Below are 18,242 nucleotides of genomic sequence, written 5' to 3' on the forward strand. Positions count from 1 at the left end.
TTAGTAATTTACTTTGAGACAGTAGCCCAGCGCGTTGCAAACCGCCACGTAATTATTGCCTGTTTTTGTTTTGTTTTTTACAGATTCGCCGGGAAAATGGCATCTTTTCAATTATTTACTTTCTCAAACTGAATTGTTTTCTTGTTTCTGAAGTCTCGGGCATATATATTTTTAATTGTTTCACGGTTTGACTCTTTCTGCTTGAATGTTGTTTTGACTCCAAGTAGTCAGCTAATTTTAGACCCCAAGTTACCCAAGAAATGGAAAAGAGAGAACTCATGGGGACCGTAAGAAAGATGCTCAAAAAGGGTTCCAAAACCAGAGCTCAATAATTTAGTTGTGCTCAAGACACCAAGCTTTTGCGTGCAAGAAGTTAACATTAATTAGAGAAACATTTTCTACGACAAATATACAACAGTAATGTTCATTCACATTTGGTTAAAGAGTGTGTCCATGTTCTTCTATGGGAAGCAATGTCATAGCAATTTATTATTGTTTTTGTAATATTTATACAAAATAAAATGAATATGAATATTTACAGAGCATAATTGATCTTGTTAAATTATTTAGATATTTTAACCAATATAATGTAATATACAAATATAATATAATACAATTTAAAACAGAAACACTGAAACTGTACTAAGTTTATATATGGGTCAGATAATAGGTAATTATATTTTCTAGCATAGTGACAGTTTTGTATATCCTATTACGCCTTCATAGTATTCTATCTATCTATCTATCTATCTATCTATCTATCTATCTATCTATCTATCTATCTATCTATCTATCTATCTATCATTCAGTTCATGCACTAGTTTATTTACTCATCTGCAAATCTGCAGTTATGTGGCCCATGCGATAAAATATCAAATTTCTCGCGGAAGTCATATTTACGGAACACAGCAGTTTCAATTTGCATTCAAATACCAACAGAAAGTATATTCACCTACAGAGAAAGCAAGAGACATTGCGCGCTCTGTGATTTCAGGGTAGGCTATAAGATGTTTATGATTTTTACTGAACATGTAAGATATAACGAACAACGATCTAATAATTATATTTAAATTATAGTTTTGTTAATAATTATGATTGGATCGTTATTTATCTCCATATTGCAAAGGCTTAAAATGTGCGGTTTTTCAAAAAGGAACGAGACATGGATAATTACATTATTATTATTAATGATGTTTAACTTTTGTTTTCTGTTTTCCTATGTAGGCTAATATAAAGACATGTTATCTAACGAATTATTCGTATATTTTTACCATAATGTTACATTTGATTAGTTGTGAAAGTAAAAGAGCATGTTGTTGAAACAAGCACAACTTGGGAACATTCTTGTAGATGTTTTCAGTGACCACCAACTTGTATGCCACTATACATCAAAGTTTACACGAAATTAACAGGCATCATGCTGTACTTCATATTTGATTTATAACTGCTTTGTCAAATTCAACGAGGAGCACAGTTTAAGAAGTGACATCCAACTAATATTTGAATGTGTTTTGTGTGGCTTCATTCAGACCAGCGGACACCAGAATTTCAAGTTCCGCATCTAGCCTATAGGTCGGCTGCATTATTTAGTCCGTATTAACAACACAATTCCATTTTGCATGTTACCTGTCACGCAACGCTGCAACACCATCACCATCGTGATCATTATCTTGTATTATAATAGTGACGAATGAGGTTGGAGAATCAGCCAGCGTTCGCTCACACACCCCAGAGTGTCTCAAAGCAGCAGAGCAGCCAACAGCACACACCATTGTGCAGTTAATGAGTTCTCATTAAACCATCACAAAGGTAAGGTTTTTTTGTTTTTTTGTACAAACGTATGAATAATGCCTGTAAATCTGAATGTCTGTATGCATTTTAATCTTCATGTGATGCAGTTTATATGTGGCTATAAAGACTAAGGCCATAGTTGTAGAAATGAACAAACGGTTGTGAAGGATCTGTTTAGGAACTGTAATGTCGAGAACGAGTGTTCAGGTTCAAATTTGACAGCTTGAATGTGGTGAAAGCATTTGAAGACAGGGAGACCCTAAAACATTGGGATTGTTTCCCTGTGTTCTAGTATTGCTCGTTTCTCTTGGACACCACCGCTTCCAGTGCACATTACAAACCGTTTCACAGTCTAGAAGATTTTCAGTCTTTATAGCTTACGACCTGTTGTGAGTTGTCCTCTCGACTTAGGACCACCAAAGAAGAGTCTGTCACTTCCAATGTGCTACGATAGAGAAATCAACCATTAGAAGGTGATTCCGTTAAAACAATAGCAACTCCGCTATCGACACAGAAACTAAATTAGCTGCATTTTATGTAGTCGGTGTTCACGTGAAAGTGCCTCATCCATCATTTCCAAACAAGATTTTTCCATTATCCGTTTTAACATTAACCCACAAATCCAGCCGTGTAGTTTTTCCCCTCCACAAGATTGCACGTTGCATACTTTTTACTTTATGTTCTTATCTTTAACGTCCTGTAGTGTAGAGCAGTCATCATGTCTGTCACTTCATTGGGTTAACAAGTGAACATTTACAAGACAGCGATGCATTCAGATCGCGTAAAATGCATTGAAAAGAGATGCCAGTGTGCAGTTGATCTGAAACAGATATTCAATAGAAATGCAAGCTAGTGATTGAAGTAAAATTGTAGCTATATCTTTTGAAACGGATGCCAACACAGACCGCACCAAAAAAAAAAAAAAAAAAGTATTTAAAAAAATAATTGTTAAAAACAGAAGTCAAACTAAGAAGCTAAACAGAAGTTCGGTTAAATCGCTGTATTGATAACTTATACATGGAATGCATTAATTACTTACCTTGGACAGCCCAGTCCCTCCCTCCCTGCCTCCCTCCCTCCCTGCCTGTCACACTTCCACGTTTGCTCTCCAGTCCTCCTCCCCTCCCACTCCCCACTCCTCTCTCGGCTCTCCGTCAGTCCGCGCGCCGCGCAAGGGAGAGATTGAAAGTGACACACTCACATTGTTGCTCTTGAGATTTTACGCCGCTGTAATAGGTAATGTCCGCATCGCACAAAGCAGATACTTGACGTCTGTTTTAGCTTGGGTTCTCTTTGTGTGCATGCAGCAACATAGATGGACGTTTTCAGATTTTGATGCTCTCTTTGCGCCCGCTGCTGAGGTTTTCAGTTCTGCCACGGACACTCGTGACTCAAACTCGCGTTAAACGGTGAGCAAGATTCTGTACTGCCGGAGAGATCGCCGTCGGTCGCTTCTCGGAACTTCTCGGATCTCTGTGCTGTGTTCAGTCTCGTGCACTGTCCTCTCTCTCTTTCTCTCTCGCGCGCTCTCTCTCTCTTCATGCTGTCTATCTCCTGCTACCTGTACCCCTCAGCTCGGAGTCTCTCAGTTCCAGTGGCGCAGTCACAGCGCACAGTGCACGGAGCCCAAGTGTCCAACACCGAATCCGACCGTATTCAGTCCTCCGCGAGGCAGCGAGAAGCCCAGCCCTGGATTCAATACTTTTAATCAATGGACAGAGCCCTCTCAACGGCCAACCGAGGTACCGACACGCCATAAGCAGTAAGTGCCACAGAAAATAACTTTAGTCTTCTTTCATCCGATGCTTCCCACATTCATGTTAACTGCTACTAACAGCAGGCTCCTTTTGGAACTAAGTAGCATTTCAAACCGACCTAACTATTCTGAATACAGATGAACATAAATGTTGTGTTTGAAGATAAGAGGTAAATTCGTTGAGGCCTTTATAAAGAAAATAAATATAGTCCCATTAAGCAGTGTAGAAGGCCATGGATGTTTTACATATTACCACTTACAGCTTACTTCTCTTTAAGACACATGTAGCGCCTTTTTAAAAAAAGTAAATAATGTTGCTTAAAGTTATAAAACTTAGCTTTGATAGTGACTGACGTTGAAGGAGTAGAACGCAGCAGACGAGAGGAAGACTTTTGTCAATGGAACGTTTCGATTTTTTGATAGGCTATTCACCAGAATATTCATGCTTTTATTAAACAGCCTAATAATAGGCCTAATAATTTAAGATGGGTTTCTGTATTAGTTTAATATGAAAAATAATTGCAATACACGAATAATAGCATCGTGCAATTATGTTTCCTTAATTAAGTTCAGAACAAGAGCACCAGAGTCATGCACCTTGTGCATTGTCGGTCGTGTGGAATATTTAACAATGACCTTTTCTTTGAAGAATATAACATAATTTGTATATTCAGTTAAAGTTAAACCATTAATTTAATCAACCTGTCGAGATTGTCTGATGAATTAATACTTTTTTACTGACGAGAGTGTTTAAAGCGTTTTGAGCCCTTGAGGTGATGGTTTAAGAAAAAAGATTTTAAGCTTTTTTTCTAATTACATTTTTTTACAAATAAAAAAGCTAGCGAAATATTGTAAAATTATTAGACGTTCTGAAAGCATTTTTAAGGGGAAATTCTGTTTTTACTCCAGCCCCAACACGATTAGGCCTCAAGTTTAGCTTCACACGTGTGTGACTTTTATGTCTGTGGTCTCTTCGCCCTCAAGTCGTGTGTGTGTGCGTGTGTGTGTGTGTGTGTGTGTGTGTGTGTGTGTGTGTGTGTGTGTGAGATAGAAATTGGCATTTTATGACTTTTTTTTATTTTTATTTTTTTTGAGAGCCTAATTTTTCTATGAGAGGAATCTGAGACTTAATTTCGAAAATGTTACATTTGTTGTATAATTTGTAAATTAAATAAAGAACACCAAAAACAAAGCTAGTATACTGTTCAGTGTGTCAAAAAAAAATTCAGCCTTGAGAAATTGACGCTCATGGTTTGTTTACCCACAACCTTTTTTTTTTTTTCGTTTAACAATATTGTTATTGCATTTCTGTTTTTTTCTGTTGTTTAAGAAGGTTGTCACATGTGGTAGTACACATTAAAAGTAGGCTAGCTAGACAATATTTAATGGTTTATGTTTTGTAAAACCCCGTGGGCTACTTTTTGTTTTAAGTAGGCTACCTCAAGTTGTTAAACAACTGCTGATTGAGTTTTTATTTTTTTTTTATGAGGAGAAGCAGCCTTTAAAAGGGGAACCTGAAGAAAAAGATCGGGCATGATATTATTATGATCGTTTCATTTAACGAGAATTTCTGTTACACTCTTCTGTTTCGATGAAATTAAAACAGATTAAATTCGATTCAATTACATTTAGCATTTATTTAATTATTATTATTTTAAGTGAGACTGGAAACTCTATAAAGTAATTTAGGAGTAAAATCTAACACAGATTACACAGGCATGCAGAACATAATAAATCAGAATAAGATAACCAGACAATGCATTTTTATAAGCATCTGAAAGTTCAAGATATTTAAATTTCCTAAATTAGACATAATTGCAATGCGACGAAATAAACCTGTGATCTGCGTCTGCTTAAGTAGCAGGTAGTCTGAATCATTTGGGCGCAGAAGTACTCGGTAAAAGTCAAAGACTTCATGTCACTGTTTTTCCAGAACGCACAATATTCCTCTTCAAGAGTACAAATCTTTGAAGTGAAAGAGAGTGAGCCCCTTTCCTTACGGAACCCGTGGATTTCTCTTTAATATAAGGATGATGGAGGTTAACTAAATCGTCTTAGCTTGAAGCCAAAAAAAAGAAAAAGAAAAGAAAACACTATGAAATGAAATCGCTATCCCCCTGTTGTCGAAAACAATACACATTACATGGAAATGGAACCTCAATAACAGTTGTACTCTTATTAGACTCTGAACTCTGAAGTAAATAGTTAAATTAAAAAAACTAAAAAACACATGCCGAGTGCACATGATTTGTTATTATATTACATGCGATATTTTTTTCCCCTGTCAGTTCAAACTCTGAGTTATGTATACATAACTTTAAAACTTTACAGCAATGCATTTGAAGAGTCACTCACAAAATCATGCCTGTGCAAGAGGGAGGTATGGTTGCTATATAGCTGCCATCAGCGGTAGAGATCATTCTGTTTCTTTTTAAAGTTTCATTGATGTATCCATTATTCATTTGCACAAACTTGGCCCCCATAGCCAGCGGAGACGTTTTCTTAACCAGGACCAAAAGGAAAAACAAAACGTTAATTAGTCTCCGTAACAGAGAGGCTCTATACGTCTCAGTAATTTTGCAATAGATGGAAGCCTCTGAGGATACTTTAATCTCGCGCTTTGGGGAGCCCATCAAAATGGATCAAATCCAGCATTTTTTTTCACGGCATGTTTTCTCCAGCCCTACCTTCAGGGAGAGTTCAAGGCCAGATCCTTTTTACTTTAGTCTATACTTACAATACCTGTTCATTATTTTGTCGTTATATCTGTATGGAAGGCGGGTACAGTTTTAGGTGCCTAGAAATGGCAAAATAAAAAATAAATAATAACCTTCACGCAGCGAGAAACCCCATGAGCCTATTTCAATATAGCAGGCTGGTTGCTTTTATAAACAGGCTACTTCATAATACTGATATTTGACGAAATTTCAGTGAAGCATTAGCCTGTTTATTATGCAAATACTTGAAACGTCATTCTTCCGCTGGAAGATACAGTCCCTGACAGATTAAACCGGCCTATGGGTTCCGAACAGTGATTCACAGATGCACATTTGTGAGGTTAACAGGTGTTTGTGTCCTTGCTGTTTTTATATTATGTGTCTTAGCAGGATTGGAACACTATACCGGCCGACCAGAAATATTCGTTTAGTAAAATAGGCCTTATATTAATTCGCCGCAAATAGCTCGTCAAGGCCTACTAACTTGGATTTGAACGCGATTCCTTCGAATTTGGTGACATTAGAATTTGGCAAATTTATTATTTTTAACACTATTATTATTATCATTAATTAAATAAATAACTACACCTTTTTCTCTTCAGTAGGCTTTTTTTTTTCTTCTCAGAGTAGATTTATTTTTCAGTCTGTTCCTGGATTGCATAGGTTACATCAACTCTTGTCTAAGGCGAAAGCTATTATTTCGATCATTATTGCACATGGAAAGATACTGTTCATGCAGTTCATTTCTCATTAAGTGGCTAAATTGTTACAGTTAAAGCTGATATTAAGCACCCTATTAGCTAACTTTTTAGTTTAATAAACAGTACATTTTTTAGTAAAATTCAAACAGTAAAACCATAATAAAAAAACAAACAATTCTCAAAACAGCAAATGTGTCAAATGTAGGCCTACATTGTACAAATATCAAGTTATTGTTTTGGCCAACAAATATTGTTTAATATTGTAAGAACATTTTTTGTTTTTATTATTTTTTAAACATTATGACAACTTGAAATTTATTACAGCCTTGTAGTCCTGAGGGCACAGTTCAGCCTTTCACATAAAATCTGTCATTATGTAGGCTAGTTGACTCTTACTTGAATATGCGAGCGTGGTATTATCGGTATCAAAAGCTATTTGAAAGTTTATTTTGGAGGATGGAATGCCCAAAAATATTCTAATTTAGATGGGTTCTGAACTAGGTGTTTAAAACCTTATAAAACCACTGCTAGAAAAGTCACACATCTTTGTAACCGTTTTTTTTTTTTTTTTTTGACTCAAAACCTTACTGAGATTTAATCCCTGTGGCAACTTTCCTGTGTGACAGCTAGCCCCTATATATATATTTATATATATTATCAAACCATTTAACACTACATACCTAAATCCAGACCGCAGTCACCGACTCTGTGTGTGTGTGTTCATGTGTGTTTTATAGCCCTGCTCAGTGTAGTCTACCATGTGTGATTTTTGTGAGTCAATGTGTGGTCCCTGGAAGTGTCAGAGCAGCGAGCCTGCTCTGTGGTTTCTGTGTGTTGAGTGTTTGTGTACACTTGTGTTTGTCCGTTTTTGTCTATGTGCGAGTCAGAGAGCAAGGGATTTGGGGAGAACATAATAAACTGCTGCTCACTCTTTATCTTTTACTGTCTAAGATGTTTATTAGCAAACTAAACGTGCTTCCCGGAAGATCTGTCGAACCCTCTCTTCGTATCCGAATCGACATATTCTCCACACATGTCCAGTAAATTTGCAAACACCCACATTATGGCAACTATATTTCTCACTTTTTCTCAATTCTGTAATATCTTATGAACACTTATTACCTTCAATTTAAAATGACATGACTTTATTGCTAATGTATATGTCTCATTGCCTTAATGTCAAGTGTTTATTTAGTTTCATATAATCATTGGAGATATATATATATATATATATATATATATTTAATGTGTGTATGTATTTACACATACATCCAAGGAAGTCGCAGTATCGAGCTCGTCTTACTATGTATATTTCCAGTGCAATCATCTGTCTTGGTTACAGTTTGATCTGCCATCAAATTCATGGGTGATAAGCTGCTATCTATGTATTATTCCCTTCCCAACGCACACACCTGTGAGACACCGAGGGGCCTTCAATACGAATCCCTCAACCATCTTCACCTGCTTTATCTGTACCCTGACTGAGCCGATGCTTTAATAACCCTGCAATAAATGAGTATCACAGCCCTATTCCCTGGTCAATAAGGTTAACGCCTTAACATGTTGTCAACACAAAGATACCACGATACCACCAGGTTCTGAACAACACACGGCTTTATCTCATCGCTCATTTGCATGCGTGTCCCTATTAGTTGTTATTAACTGTTGTCGGGTAAAGGGCTTTTATTACTCTGAGTTGGAAACTAGCAAGAAATTGGACACTCTTGTCCTGCCGAACAGTCTTTTCCATACCTAATTTGTGAAAATTCTTTTTATGTCATCTTTGTAGTCAACATTTCTCCTTCTCTTTTCCCAACGTCTCACAATATCGTTCTCTTCTCTGTGTATACTGACTGACAGTGTGAGTATAGTCAGATCAGCAGTGTGTCGTTTACTGCCCTCAGTTTCCTGTGTGTGGTACAACTGGCAGAGGCCACTCTCATTGCCAAAGAAAAGAGTGCAAGTGGTGGAGGGGAGAGGAGGGTTAGCAGAAAACGTATATCGCATGCTTAGGAGAGAGTCTCTGCAGTGTGGTCGTCGTAGTTTGGAAATTTGAGTCTCATGGGATCGGAGTTCTGTTCCACTCCCTCGTCTGGCTTCTCTCATCTACCCCTAAACATAACAGTCATTAGTTATGTTTGTAATGTGTGGCTGCAAGCATTACAAATAAAAATGGAACCGTGTATCTGGTTGTGAATACCTATTGGTACAACAGTCAAATGTAAGGTGCTGTGTATCTTTCAGTTCCATGTCGCATGTCATTTGTCAAGTGGGCTGGTTAGTATGTATGCTTTTTATTAGCATAGCTATAAAATAGCTGTACTATTTTAAATGCTGTAACCTGTATTTCATTTTTCTTCCTGCTGTTAATCGCCTTACTGTAAGCAATTTCTCAATCTTGAATCAAGATCTTGCTTTCATTTTCTTTATATTCATAATCTTTGTTGATTATTCTTGATAACTTGCACTGATTAGACATTTATCTCTATTTCTAATTGATGTTGAACAGCTGGAAGGACAGGGATTAAACAAGTCAAATCACACTTTTATGATGACTGTAAATTAAATTAAGCTACCTTCATGTTGTTCCAAACTTGCATGACTTTTTTTCCTTCTGTGGAGAATAAAAAATATTTAATATACCTTCTTTTGTGTTCTACACAAAAAGCGGGTAAATAAACGATGACAATATGTTCATTTTTGGGCGAACTCTCCCTTTAATAACCAAATTCAAATTACAGTGAGTTATTTTATTAATAACTGTCCCATTTCTGCTTTATAATCTTCTAATGGTTCATTTTAATTTAGAAATAAATTAATTAGTCTTTTTTTTTTTCGAGTCTGTTGATGAAATAGAGGAATACACTCTCTGTTGATAAAGCTTTGATGAAGCCGACTCGCCATTAGCTCAGCAAAATCTGGATGAGATCTTGTGGTGCTGAATTACAGAGCTTTTACCAGCACAATCACACAATCTCTTTCACCTCGCATTTGAGTTCATGAATTCCAAAACCTTGAATCACAGTAGTTTGTTGCAAAAGTATCCAAAATAGTGTATCATAACTCTTAAATGTACCTCTTCCATAGGCTTGTATTGATTTGTTACAGCAGGTGTGTATTGACCAGAAGAAACTTTTACAACACCGTCTTTGCGTAGCCACTGCCATCTCCATACGTGAGTGATGGGCAGACACACTGGAGCTGGTTTTATCTCCCCATCAAATATTTGCTGGGGCGGAGGAGGATCAGAAAGATAGAGAGAGAGAGAGATTGGCAGAGAGATGGGAGAAGCGATTCAGACAAGGTCTTGATTGGGATCGGAAGACTCATTAAAATCAGGCAGGTTTGAACCTGTGAAGCCCAGTGAAGGAGGGAACAAAGACAACTCATCAGTGCCAGATGAACTAACACCGATAAAAGACTTTAAGGGGTGGTAATACAGTGCGACTTGCATGCAAACATGAAAATCTCTCAGCGTCACTGATGGCAATGAACGCATCAAGTACAATGGCCATTGTGTCCGTTTGCGGTTTCATCCGTCAGATTTCTCGCTCAGTTCTGTGCAAGTATCTGAAACATCTCAAGACACTTTTTGTGAAGAGATTTTATTTTACCCCTGGGACTGCAAGTCTAATGGGCAAGCCCGCATCGTAGACGAGCTGTTAATTAAAAGCAGATCTGTTCGCCTCATACAGTTAAACTGGATCACAGTGATTTTACACATAGCAGTGGGTTGAATCTGTTATATTTTAGGACCTTATCCTCTTATTGTTACTGAAGTGCAGTATTTTCAAACTTTGATCCATTTTGAAAACTTTGACATGACGAGCACAAGAGAAATGAGAAATAATAGCTGCATGTTCACTGAGGGAATATCAGTTTTAATTGGAAAGCTGTGTTTAATGGGTGCTATTAATTTTGTATATACATGCGAGTGTGTTTTCATAAGCATGCATGTCCATTGTTGTAGTGTATTGTTCACACTTGAGCTCTATTAAACTGTCTCATAGGCTCTGTAAATCTCTTTCCCCCGTGTGTGTGTGTGTGTGTGTGTGTGTGTGTGTAAGTACAGTGTGGACCATCAGTTCTTGTTCCCTCAGCAGCACACTAACACATTTCTTTCCATTCAATTGCTCTTAAAGTGTTTTTCCTCCCACCCGCTTATTAAACTGAAAAATTCAGACACTTGATTTCTGGACCCGCATTAGGTTTTTAATCACGCAGAGGCTAATGTTTTTAATTTATTATTCATTTTGAAAATTTAGATCCAGCTTGTAATTCTCTTTGGACTTTTTTATGTTCCATGATGATGTTTTTCTCGTCAGGGCCAGAGAAAAGAATAATGTTTTCTGCATAACCATTGCGAAAAGAATAGCAGAGAGGGTGGACACTGAAATCTATCTGTCTATCTGTCTGTCTCTCTATCTCTCCATCTATCTATCCATTCATCAATTCACCAGAATTCCTCTGTGTTTAGGAAGTAATATGCAAATTAAAGCACTCCAGTAGGGAGTTTGTTCCTAGTCTTTAACATTTGGCATAGGCTCAATACAGCCTGGCACTGACTCTGATGGACATTACCAATATTAAAGGTTTGGCTGAAAAACAAAGACCCCTAAAAGTTGTCCCCATGGAGTGCTATGTGCATTCAGAAATAATATATTTACACGCTTGCACACACAGATATCATTTGAACAACTTAAAGTAACTTGAGCATCTTTGCTTTCATATTTGCCTTGAGGTAACAGTTTACATTCCCCAGACACTGGAGCAGAACGAGACACTGGGACTCTGCTTTTTTGTTTGCTGATAGTGTTGTTAAGATACCAGCGTCCTCTTAAACAATTCTCTGTATTTTAGGACATACACTCTCAGAAATAAAGGTACAAAAGCTGTCACTGGGGCAGTACCTTTTTCAAAAGGTACACTTTTGTACCGATTAGGTTCAAATATGTACACTTTAAGTACTAATATGTACCTTCAAGGTACCAAAATGGACCCTTTAGGTACAAACATGTACCTTTTGAAAAGGTACCGCCCTAGTGACAGCTTTTGTACCTTTTTTTCTGAGAGTGTAGAGTTTGATGTCATTGTGTTGTTGTCTGTTAGACCTAGTTGTTCGGTTTGTGTGAGAGTCAACAACAGGGAACCTTTGATTTGAGAGTTTCCTGATCAAAACATTCAGAAGAAAAATGCTAATAGAATTGAATTTGTTATTTGGACCTTTGTTAATTTTCTTTTAAGATTGTTGATTTTATCTCAATTTACTTGCTTTAGGGTTTATTGGATCCCAAATATGAATTATCATTTTTATGGTGAGAACATACATTTTTTTTTTGGGGTGGGGGGTTATGATTTAGACAGGCCAGATTTTAGAGATATGCATTAATTTATTTTTTATAGGATTTTTTAAACTATAACATGATATTTAAAAACAATGTACTGTTATGTATTATGTCGTGATATAATTAAGCCTCCCACAGTTTTTCCAACTCATTATTTTTATTCATAAGTAATGATGTTCATATGAAAGTATATGCATTGATATTTGCTGAGATTTCATTAGGTCTCTGTCTCCCCCTCTCTTTGTCTTAGGTCCTTATCCTCTGGCTGGTATTCCCCCTGTAGTGTGGAGGGGGATGGAGCGTGGCGGAGGAGAGAGCCCTCGTTTACGGGAGAGCCCTGAGCGACGTGGGAGCAGCAGTCCTGATATCGGCGGCCCCCCACCAAAGATGGGCCGTCTGGAGCTCAACGGCAGTCCCACAGGTCACCGCAGTCGCCACAATGGGGCCCCACAGAGACCTCTCAGCGGTAAGACACTCACAATCTTTACCGTCCCTACATTTATATTATATATATGTTTTTTTCCTCTTTCATTAGTTGTATGGTGGAGAAAAACCACACACTAGCACCGCAGCTTAATGTGCCTAGAACACAAATTCTAACCACTACACCACTGCCTCAACAAATATATTGTTTTTTAATTAGTGATATAATTGTCAAAGCTTAAAAATTTAAAACAAAAAAAAAGAAGAAAAATCAAAACTGCACATCTAGCTATGCATTTAGCCTGGTGCTTAATTTTATCTGACATTATTAAAAGAGCTGCCAATAGTGCAAGATTTAATCAATCCTATACTCCACTGTAGTTCTGCTCAGAGGAGTGTTGTGGCCACTATAAGCTCAGTGAATTAAGTAGCAGCATATAGACCTGATTTATTCCCCTTGGCCAGTTATTGACTGCAACAGTAGTGTGTGTCAGAAGGGGGGTCATATTGATTACAGTGACCCCAACGAATTGCCACATACAGTGGTGTGGTTGCAGCTGTGATTATTGAATGGCTTTAAATGTGTTTTTACACTTGGGTAGTTGACACATAACATGGACATGAGCTTTTTTAATTCAGCATCAAGGTTTTCATAAAAAAAAAAAAAAATGTGTATATATATATATATATATATATATATGTGTGTGTGTGTGTGTATATATATATCTATATATATATATATATATATATATTAGTGCTGTGATTAATCGCATCCAAAATAAAAGTTTTTGTTTACATAATATATGTGTGTGCTGTTTATATTTATTATGCTTATATAAATACACACACATGCATGTATATATTCAAGAAAAATATGTTACGTTTATATATTAGATATGTTTATATATGATATAAATTATATGAATATAAATATATAAATGTAAATATTTCAAATGTATGCTGTATGTGTGTGTATTTATATATACATATTACATTTACACAATAGACACACACACATATTATGTAAACAAAACTTTATTTTGGATGCAATTAATCGCAATTAATCATTTGACAGCACTAATATATATATATATATATATATATATATATATATATATATATATGTATATATATATATATGTGTGTGTGTGTGTGTGTATGTATGTATGTATGTATGTATGTGTATGTACGTCTTAAGTCGCTGGGGTATATTTGTAGCAATAGCCAAAAATACATTGTATGGGTCAAAATTATAGATTTTTTTCTTATATGCAAAAATCATTAGGACATTAAGTAAAGATCATGTTCCATGAAGATATTTAGTAAATTTCCTACTGTAAATATATCAAAACTTAATTTTTGATTAGTGATATGCATTGCTAAGAACTTCATTTGGACAACTTTAAAGGCGATTTTCAAATAGTTGTATCTCAGCCAAATATTGTCCTTTTGTCCTATTGTCCTAACAAACCATACATAAATGGAAAGCTTATTTATTCAGTTTTCAGATGATGTATAAATCTCAATTTCGAAAAATTGACCCTTATGACTGGTATTGTGGTCCAGGGTCACATATATGCATGTATGTGTGTGTATATATATATATATATATTTAAACAATGAATGAAGGGTCATGTGACTGGACTAATAGCTGCTGAATAAATTAGATTTTAAAATATATTAAAATAGAAACAAATTCTGTTAAATTGTAATAATATTTCAAAATATTAATGATGTTACTGTATTTTGATCAAATAAATGCAGCTTTGGTGAGCATAAGAGACCTCTTTCAGTAATTAAATTGAATAATTATATAACTATACCCCAATGGTAGTGTATGTGTGTGTGTGTGTGTGTGTGTGTGTGTGTGTGTGTGTGTGTGTGTGTGTGTGTGTAAGCATAGTTTTAGATGTATAGCATACTGCAGGATACTGCTGTTACTGCTTCAAATATGTAAATTACCCACTTACAGTTTACATGATGTAGTCCTGACAATAAAGCAGTTATACATATACATAACACACAGCCTCAGTAAAAGTGTTATATGTCTCACACTGGGCCAAAATGTCAACAAGGTTAAGCTGTAATTCACCTTGACAGTGAACAATGTGTGTAGCCAATCATAAAGCCACATATCAGATATAGATTAGATATTTTTAGAGGCCAAAATGCTAACAACACATACTGTGTGTTTGTTCGTGATTGTGTATGTGTGAGTATCTGCCTGCACACCTCTGAGGCAGATTTGATTTGACTTGACACAATATCTTAGTCAAACCTTTCTTTAAAATGTTCTGGAATAGTTAGAAGAGGAAAGTAGTGGGGCTCTCTCTTCCTGAGCACTGGCAGATAGGCAAAATGGTTAGTTTTAATCAGAGGTTGTCTTGAAACAGTCTTCTCCAAACCACAATGGAACACTAAAGAGTGGGCCACACACGAAACAGACATGGATTCAAAATCACTCAGACACATGCCTGCAATGCTAAAAATCATTTGAAAAATTGTAAAGTATCTAAAACAAGAAAAGGCATTAAAACTGGTGTTCAGAAAATATAGCTTTAATTAAGTTTGTATTTTCCCCCGTCAGCAAATTATTTGAAAACAATTTGCCAATGGAATAATCTTTATGTAATAATGTTAATTCAAAAATGTTACTTTCTTTTTTTATACTATTATTATTTTTATCTAATGCATTAAGTGTATCTTATTTTAAGGCTGTTTAGCTTTCTTAATGGGAATCTAGACAAAAATTTCATTATTTTTTCTTTTCATTTCACTTTTTGTTGTTGTTGCTTGCAGTATGTTCTTTACTGCTATATTTCAAAATATTTAATAATGTTGCTTTAGTCAACTGCAGTGTCACACCTTTAAATAAAGTTTAAAGCAAATGAGTGATTACAAGTCTATAACTCTAACAAATGACACCCTTCAAAATTGATGCATAACTCTAAATAAAATGTTCAGGCATTAACGCGCATTAAAACAAATAATTAAATAGACTCAAAGACTTACTCAGAGTGAGCGTTGCACAAAAATGAAACACTCAGTGAATCAGACTCAGGCTTCACACACATGCTGTTATCTTATGATGAAACCGTGCTCATACAGGGTACAGGGATGAGCCCATGGGAGCTAGCGGAAGAAAGAGAGCGAGAAAGAGAGAGGGGGACTGCTGGGAGCTGCTGTGTGTTGACAGTTATATTTCCCTGTTGGGGGAAATTCACTTACTTGAATTGGCACTGGCCCCTGGCCTGTAATTCACTCCATAAGAGCATTCTGAACTGGAAGCCAGGGTGATTAATGGAAAGGAAATAGAAATATAGGAATTGACTGATTAAACCAAGGGGCTTAGGGAACGGTGCGTGAATGTATATGTATTTGCATGGAAGTGTGTGTGTGGATAAATTAGGAGAGAGTTTTGTACTGCTCTGCTCTTATTAGTACATCTGGGATTTTGCCTAATGCTTTCAGCCTATAATTTCTAAGGGGTATTAATTAATAGTCAGAAAGCTTTTGAGCACTTCAGCGAAATTGAAAAAAAAACAGCACATAGGTTAGGCCTAGATTAACCAGAGGAAACTTGGGTGGGATGTGTGTTTTTCAGGCATCATTAGGTACCGCGTACTATTTCTCAACAAGCCGTGAATGACTATGCATCTCGACATCCCATTAAAAGACGGGACTCTGTACCCACCAAATCACTTGCCAACATATTTTACAGGTTAATCATAAATGTTTTTAACTAAAATGTTAACAAAGTCAACACTACTAAAATAATGTGTTAGGTTACAGCGCAGTGAGCCGTAACCTCAAACACTGAAGGCAGAAAGGTTTGCATATCCGTTGTAGGCTCATGCAACTAATTTTATTAAGTGACCCTGCCGTTAGCATGCAGTCCGTTGACTTGAGGAGATATCAGCTCAGCTGCCCTGACAAAGTGAAGGGAGGTACCATAAAAAAATGATAACTTTAATCAAGCATAATGGAGCTGGTTTGATGGTTGGTTTGATACACAATCTGAACGGCTTCTTCATGTTGACTATTTGCATTGGGCTGGGAAACCTGAGACAAGCGTTTGACCCTGGCCACCTTATTCAAATGCAAGTAATGAACCTATTAATCATTAATGATTTCTAATGAAAACACTTTTCTTGTGAACAGCACGTGACAGCAATTCAAAATAATGCCACAATTTAGTTACGAATGAGATTTATACAGGAATATTTTTTTACAAATTGCATGGAAATGAGTCTGATTTCCGTTTGTAGAATATCAGCTCAGTCGCTGGACTTTATTTTTAACAAATATTAATTCAGTAATTCAGCTCTTCTCACTCGACAGCCATTTCTCTAATGTTTTCGATGCCGTGCTGCTCTCCTGTATTGCAGGTCTGATGATTCCAGTCTTCTGCGTGGTGGAGCAAGTGGATGGAGGGATGATATCAGATGGAGAGAGCCGGGAGGAACATGCCGAGTTCGTGCTGGTCAGGAAAGACATCCTCTTCACTCAGCTGGTTGAGACTGCACTTCTCGCCCTTGGATACTCCCACAGTTCTGCAGCCCAGGCACATGGTGAGTTCAACATTGGACCAGTTGATGAATTTACATATTCAATTAAAGTTAATAAAATAAATAAAAATATTGACCTTCCATTTCCAGTGTGACAAATGAGAACAATATCAGGTATTTCAACATTTTATCTTGATTTACTATAGAAGCTGCCAAATATTTCTAATAAAAGTCCCTTTTTTTAACAGAGAATTGTGCTAAATTGTATTGAATGTGCACTTAGTAGTGTAATTTAAAACTTAAAAGTATAAAAAAGAACAAACTGCAATATAATCTTAAGGAACAAAAGGCCTCTTGAGTGTATACCTTAAGTGTATTTAAAGAGAGTACACTTTCATGACTTTTTCCCAACACACTTAAGTACACTTTTAAAATAGTGCACTTTGTAATGATGTCAAATTAAAACATTTACTTTAAAGTACATTTACAAGTAAAGTTAATTTTACATCATTGTTTTAATAATCTTTTGTGTTAACATAATGAAGCAAAGTGCTTGATTATGATATAATTATTATTTGTTTATTTTATCTGTAGTGTTTTATTTGATGTTACATTTAAAATGTATAGTTTTTAAATGCGCTAAATTGCATTCAATAGACATTATATTGAAGTATATTGTAGCTTATCATAAATGCTTGTCAGTACATTTGTAAAATTACATATAAAATCTACTTCAGTTTAATTTGCAAAATATCAATTTAAATAGCAATAAAATGCAATTAAGTATCCAAAACATTACATTTATTTCCCACTTAAGTATATTCTTTTAAATTATATTATTTAAAGTATACTAAAATTTGCATCTTTTCACAAATTTCATTCATATAGCTCATAACAATGTATTCTACTTGAAATCCCAGTGTTTAGAAATTAAAATGAATCCAGAATGCTGTAAAATTTGTCCATTGCTATAGTTTGCGATACCTAATGCATTAATTAAT

At 35.9% G+C, this 18,242-nt stretch overlaps 1 protein-coding gene across 3 annotated transcripts in view; it reads left to right on the forward strand.

The window, feature by feature from the left end:
• The first annotated feature begins 1,684 nt into the window (after positions 1-1,684).
• Positions 1,685-18,242, forward strand: part of satb2 (SATB homeobox 2) — a 45,916-nt gene continuing 29,358 nt past the window's right edge. The window contains exons 1-4 of one of the 3 annotated variants that reach the window (XM_058787950.1): positions 1,685-1,809; positions 3,366-3,553; positions 12,561-12,776; positions 17,122-17,304. In XM_058787950.1, the coding sequence (XP_058643933.1) occupies positions 12,605-12,776; positions 17,122-17,304 (355 nt within the window). In that variant the 5' untranslated portion in view covers positions 1,685-1,809; positions 3,366-3,553; positions 12,561-12,604. Of the gene's footprint in view, positions 1,810-3,226; positions 3,554-12,560; positions 12,777-17,121; positions 17,305-18,242 lie in introns of those variants that run through there. The other 2 variants (XM_058787951.1, XM_058787952.1) reach the window with 2 other exon arrangements.

This window comes from Onychostoma macrolepis, chromosome 09 (assembly GCF_012432095.1).
Source record: "Onychostoma macrolepis isolate SWU-2019 chromosome 09, ASM1243209v1, whole genome shotgun sequence".
Taxonomy (NCBI): domain Eukaryota; kingdom Metazoa; phylum Chordata; class Actinopteri; order Cypriniformes; family Cyprinidae; genus Onychostoma; species Onychostoma macrolepis.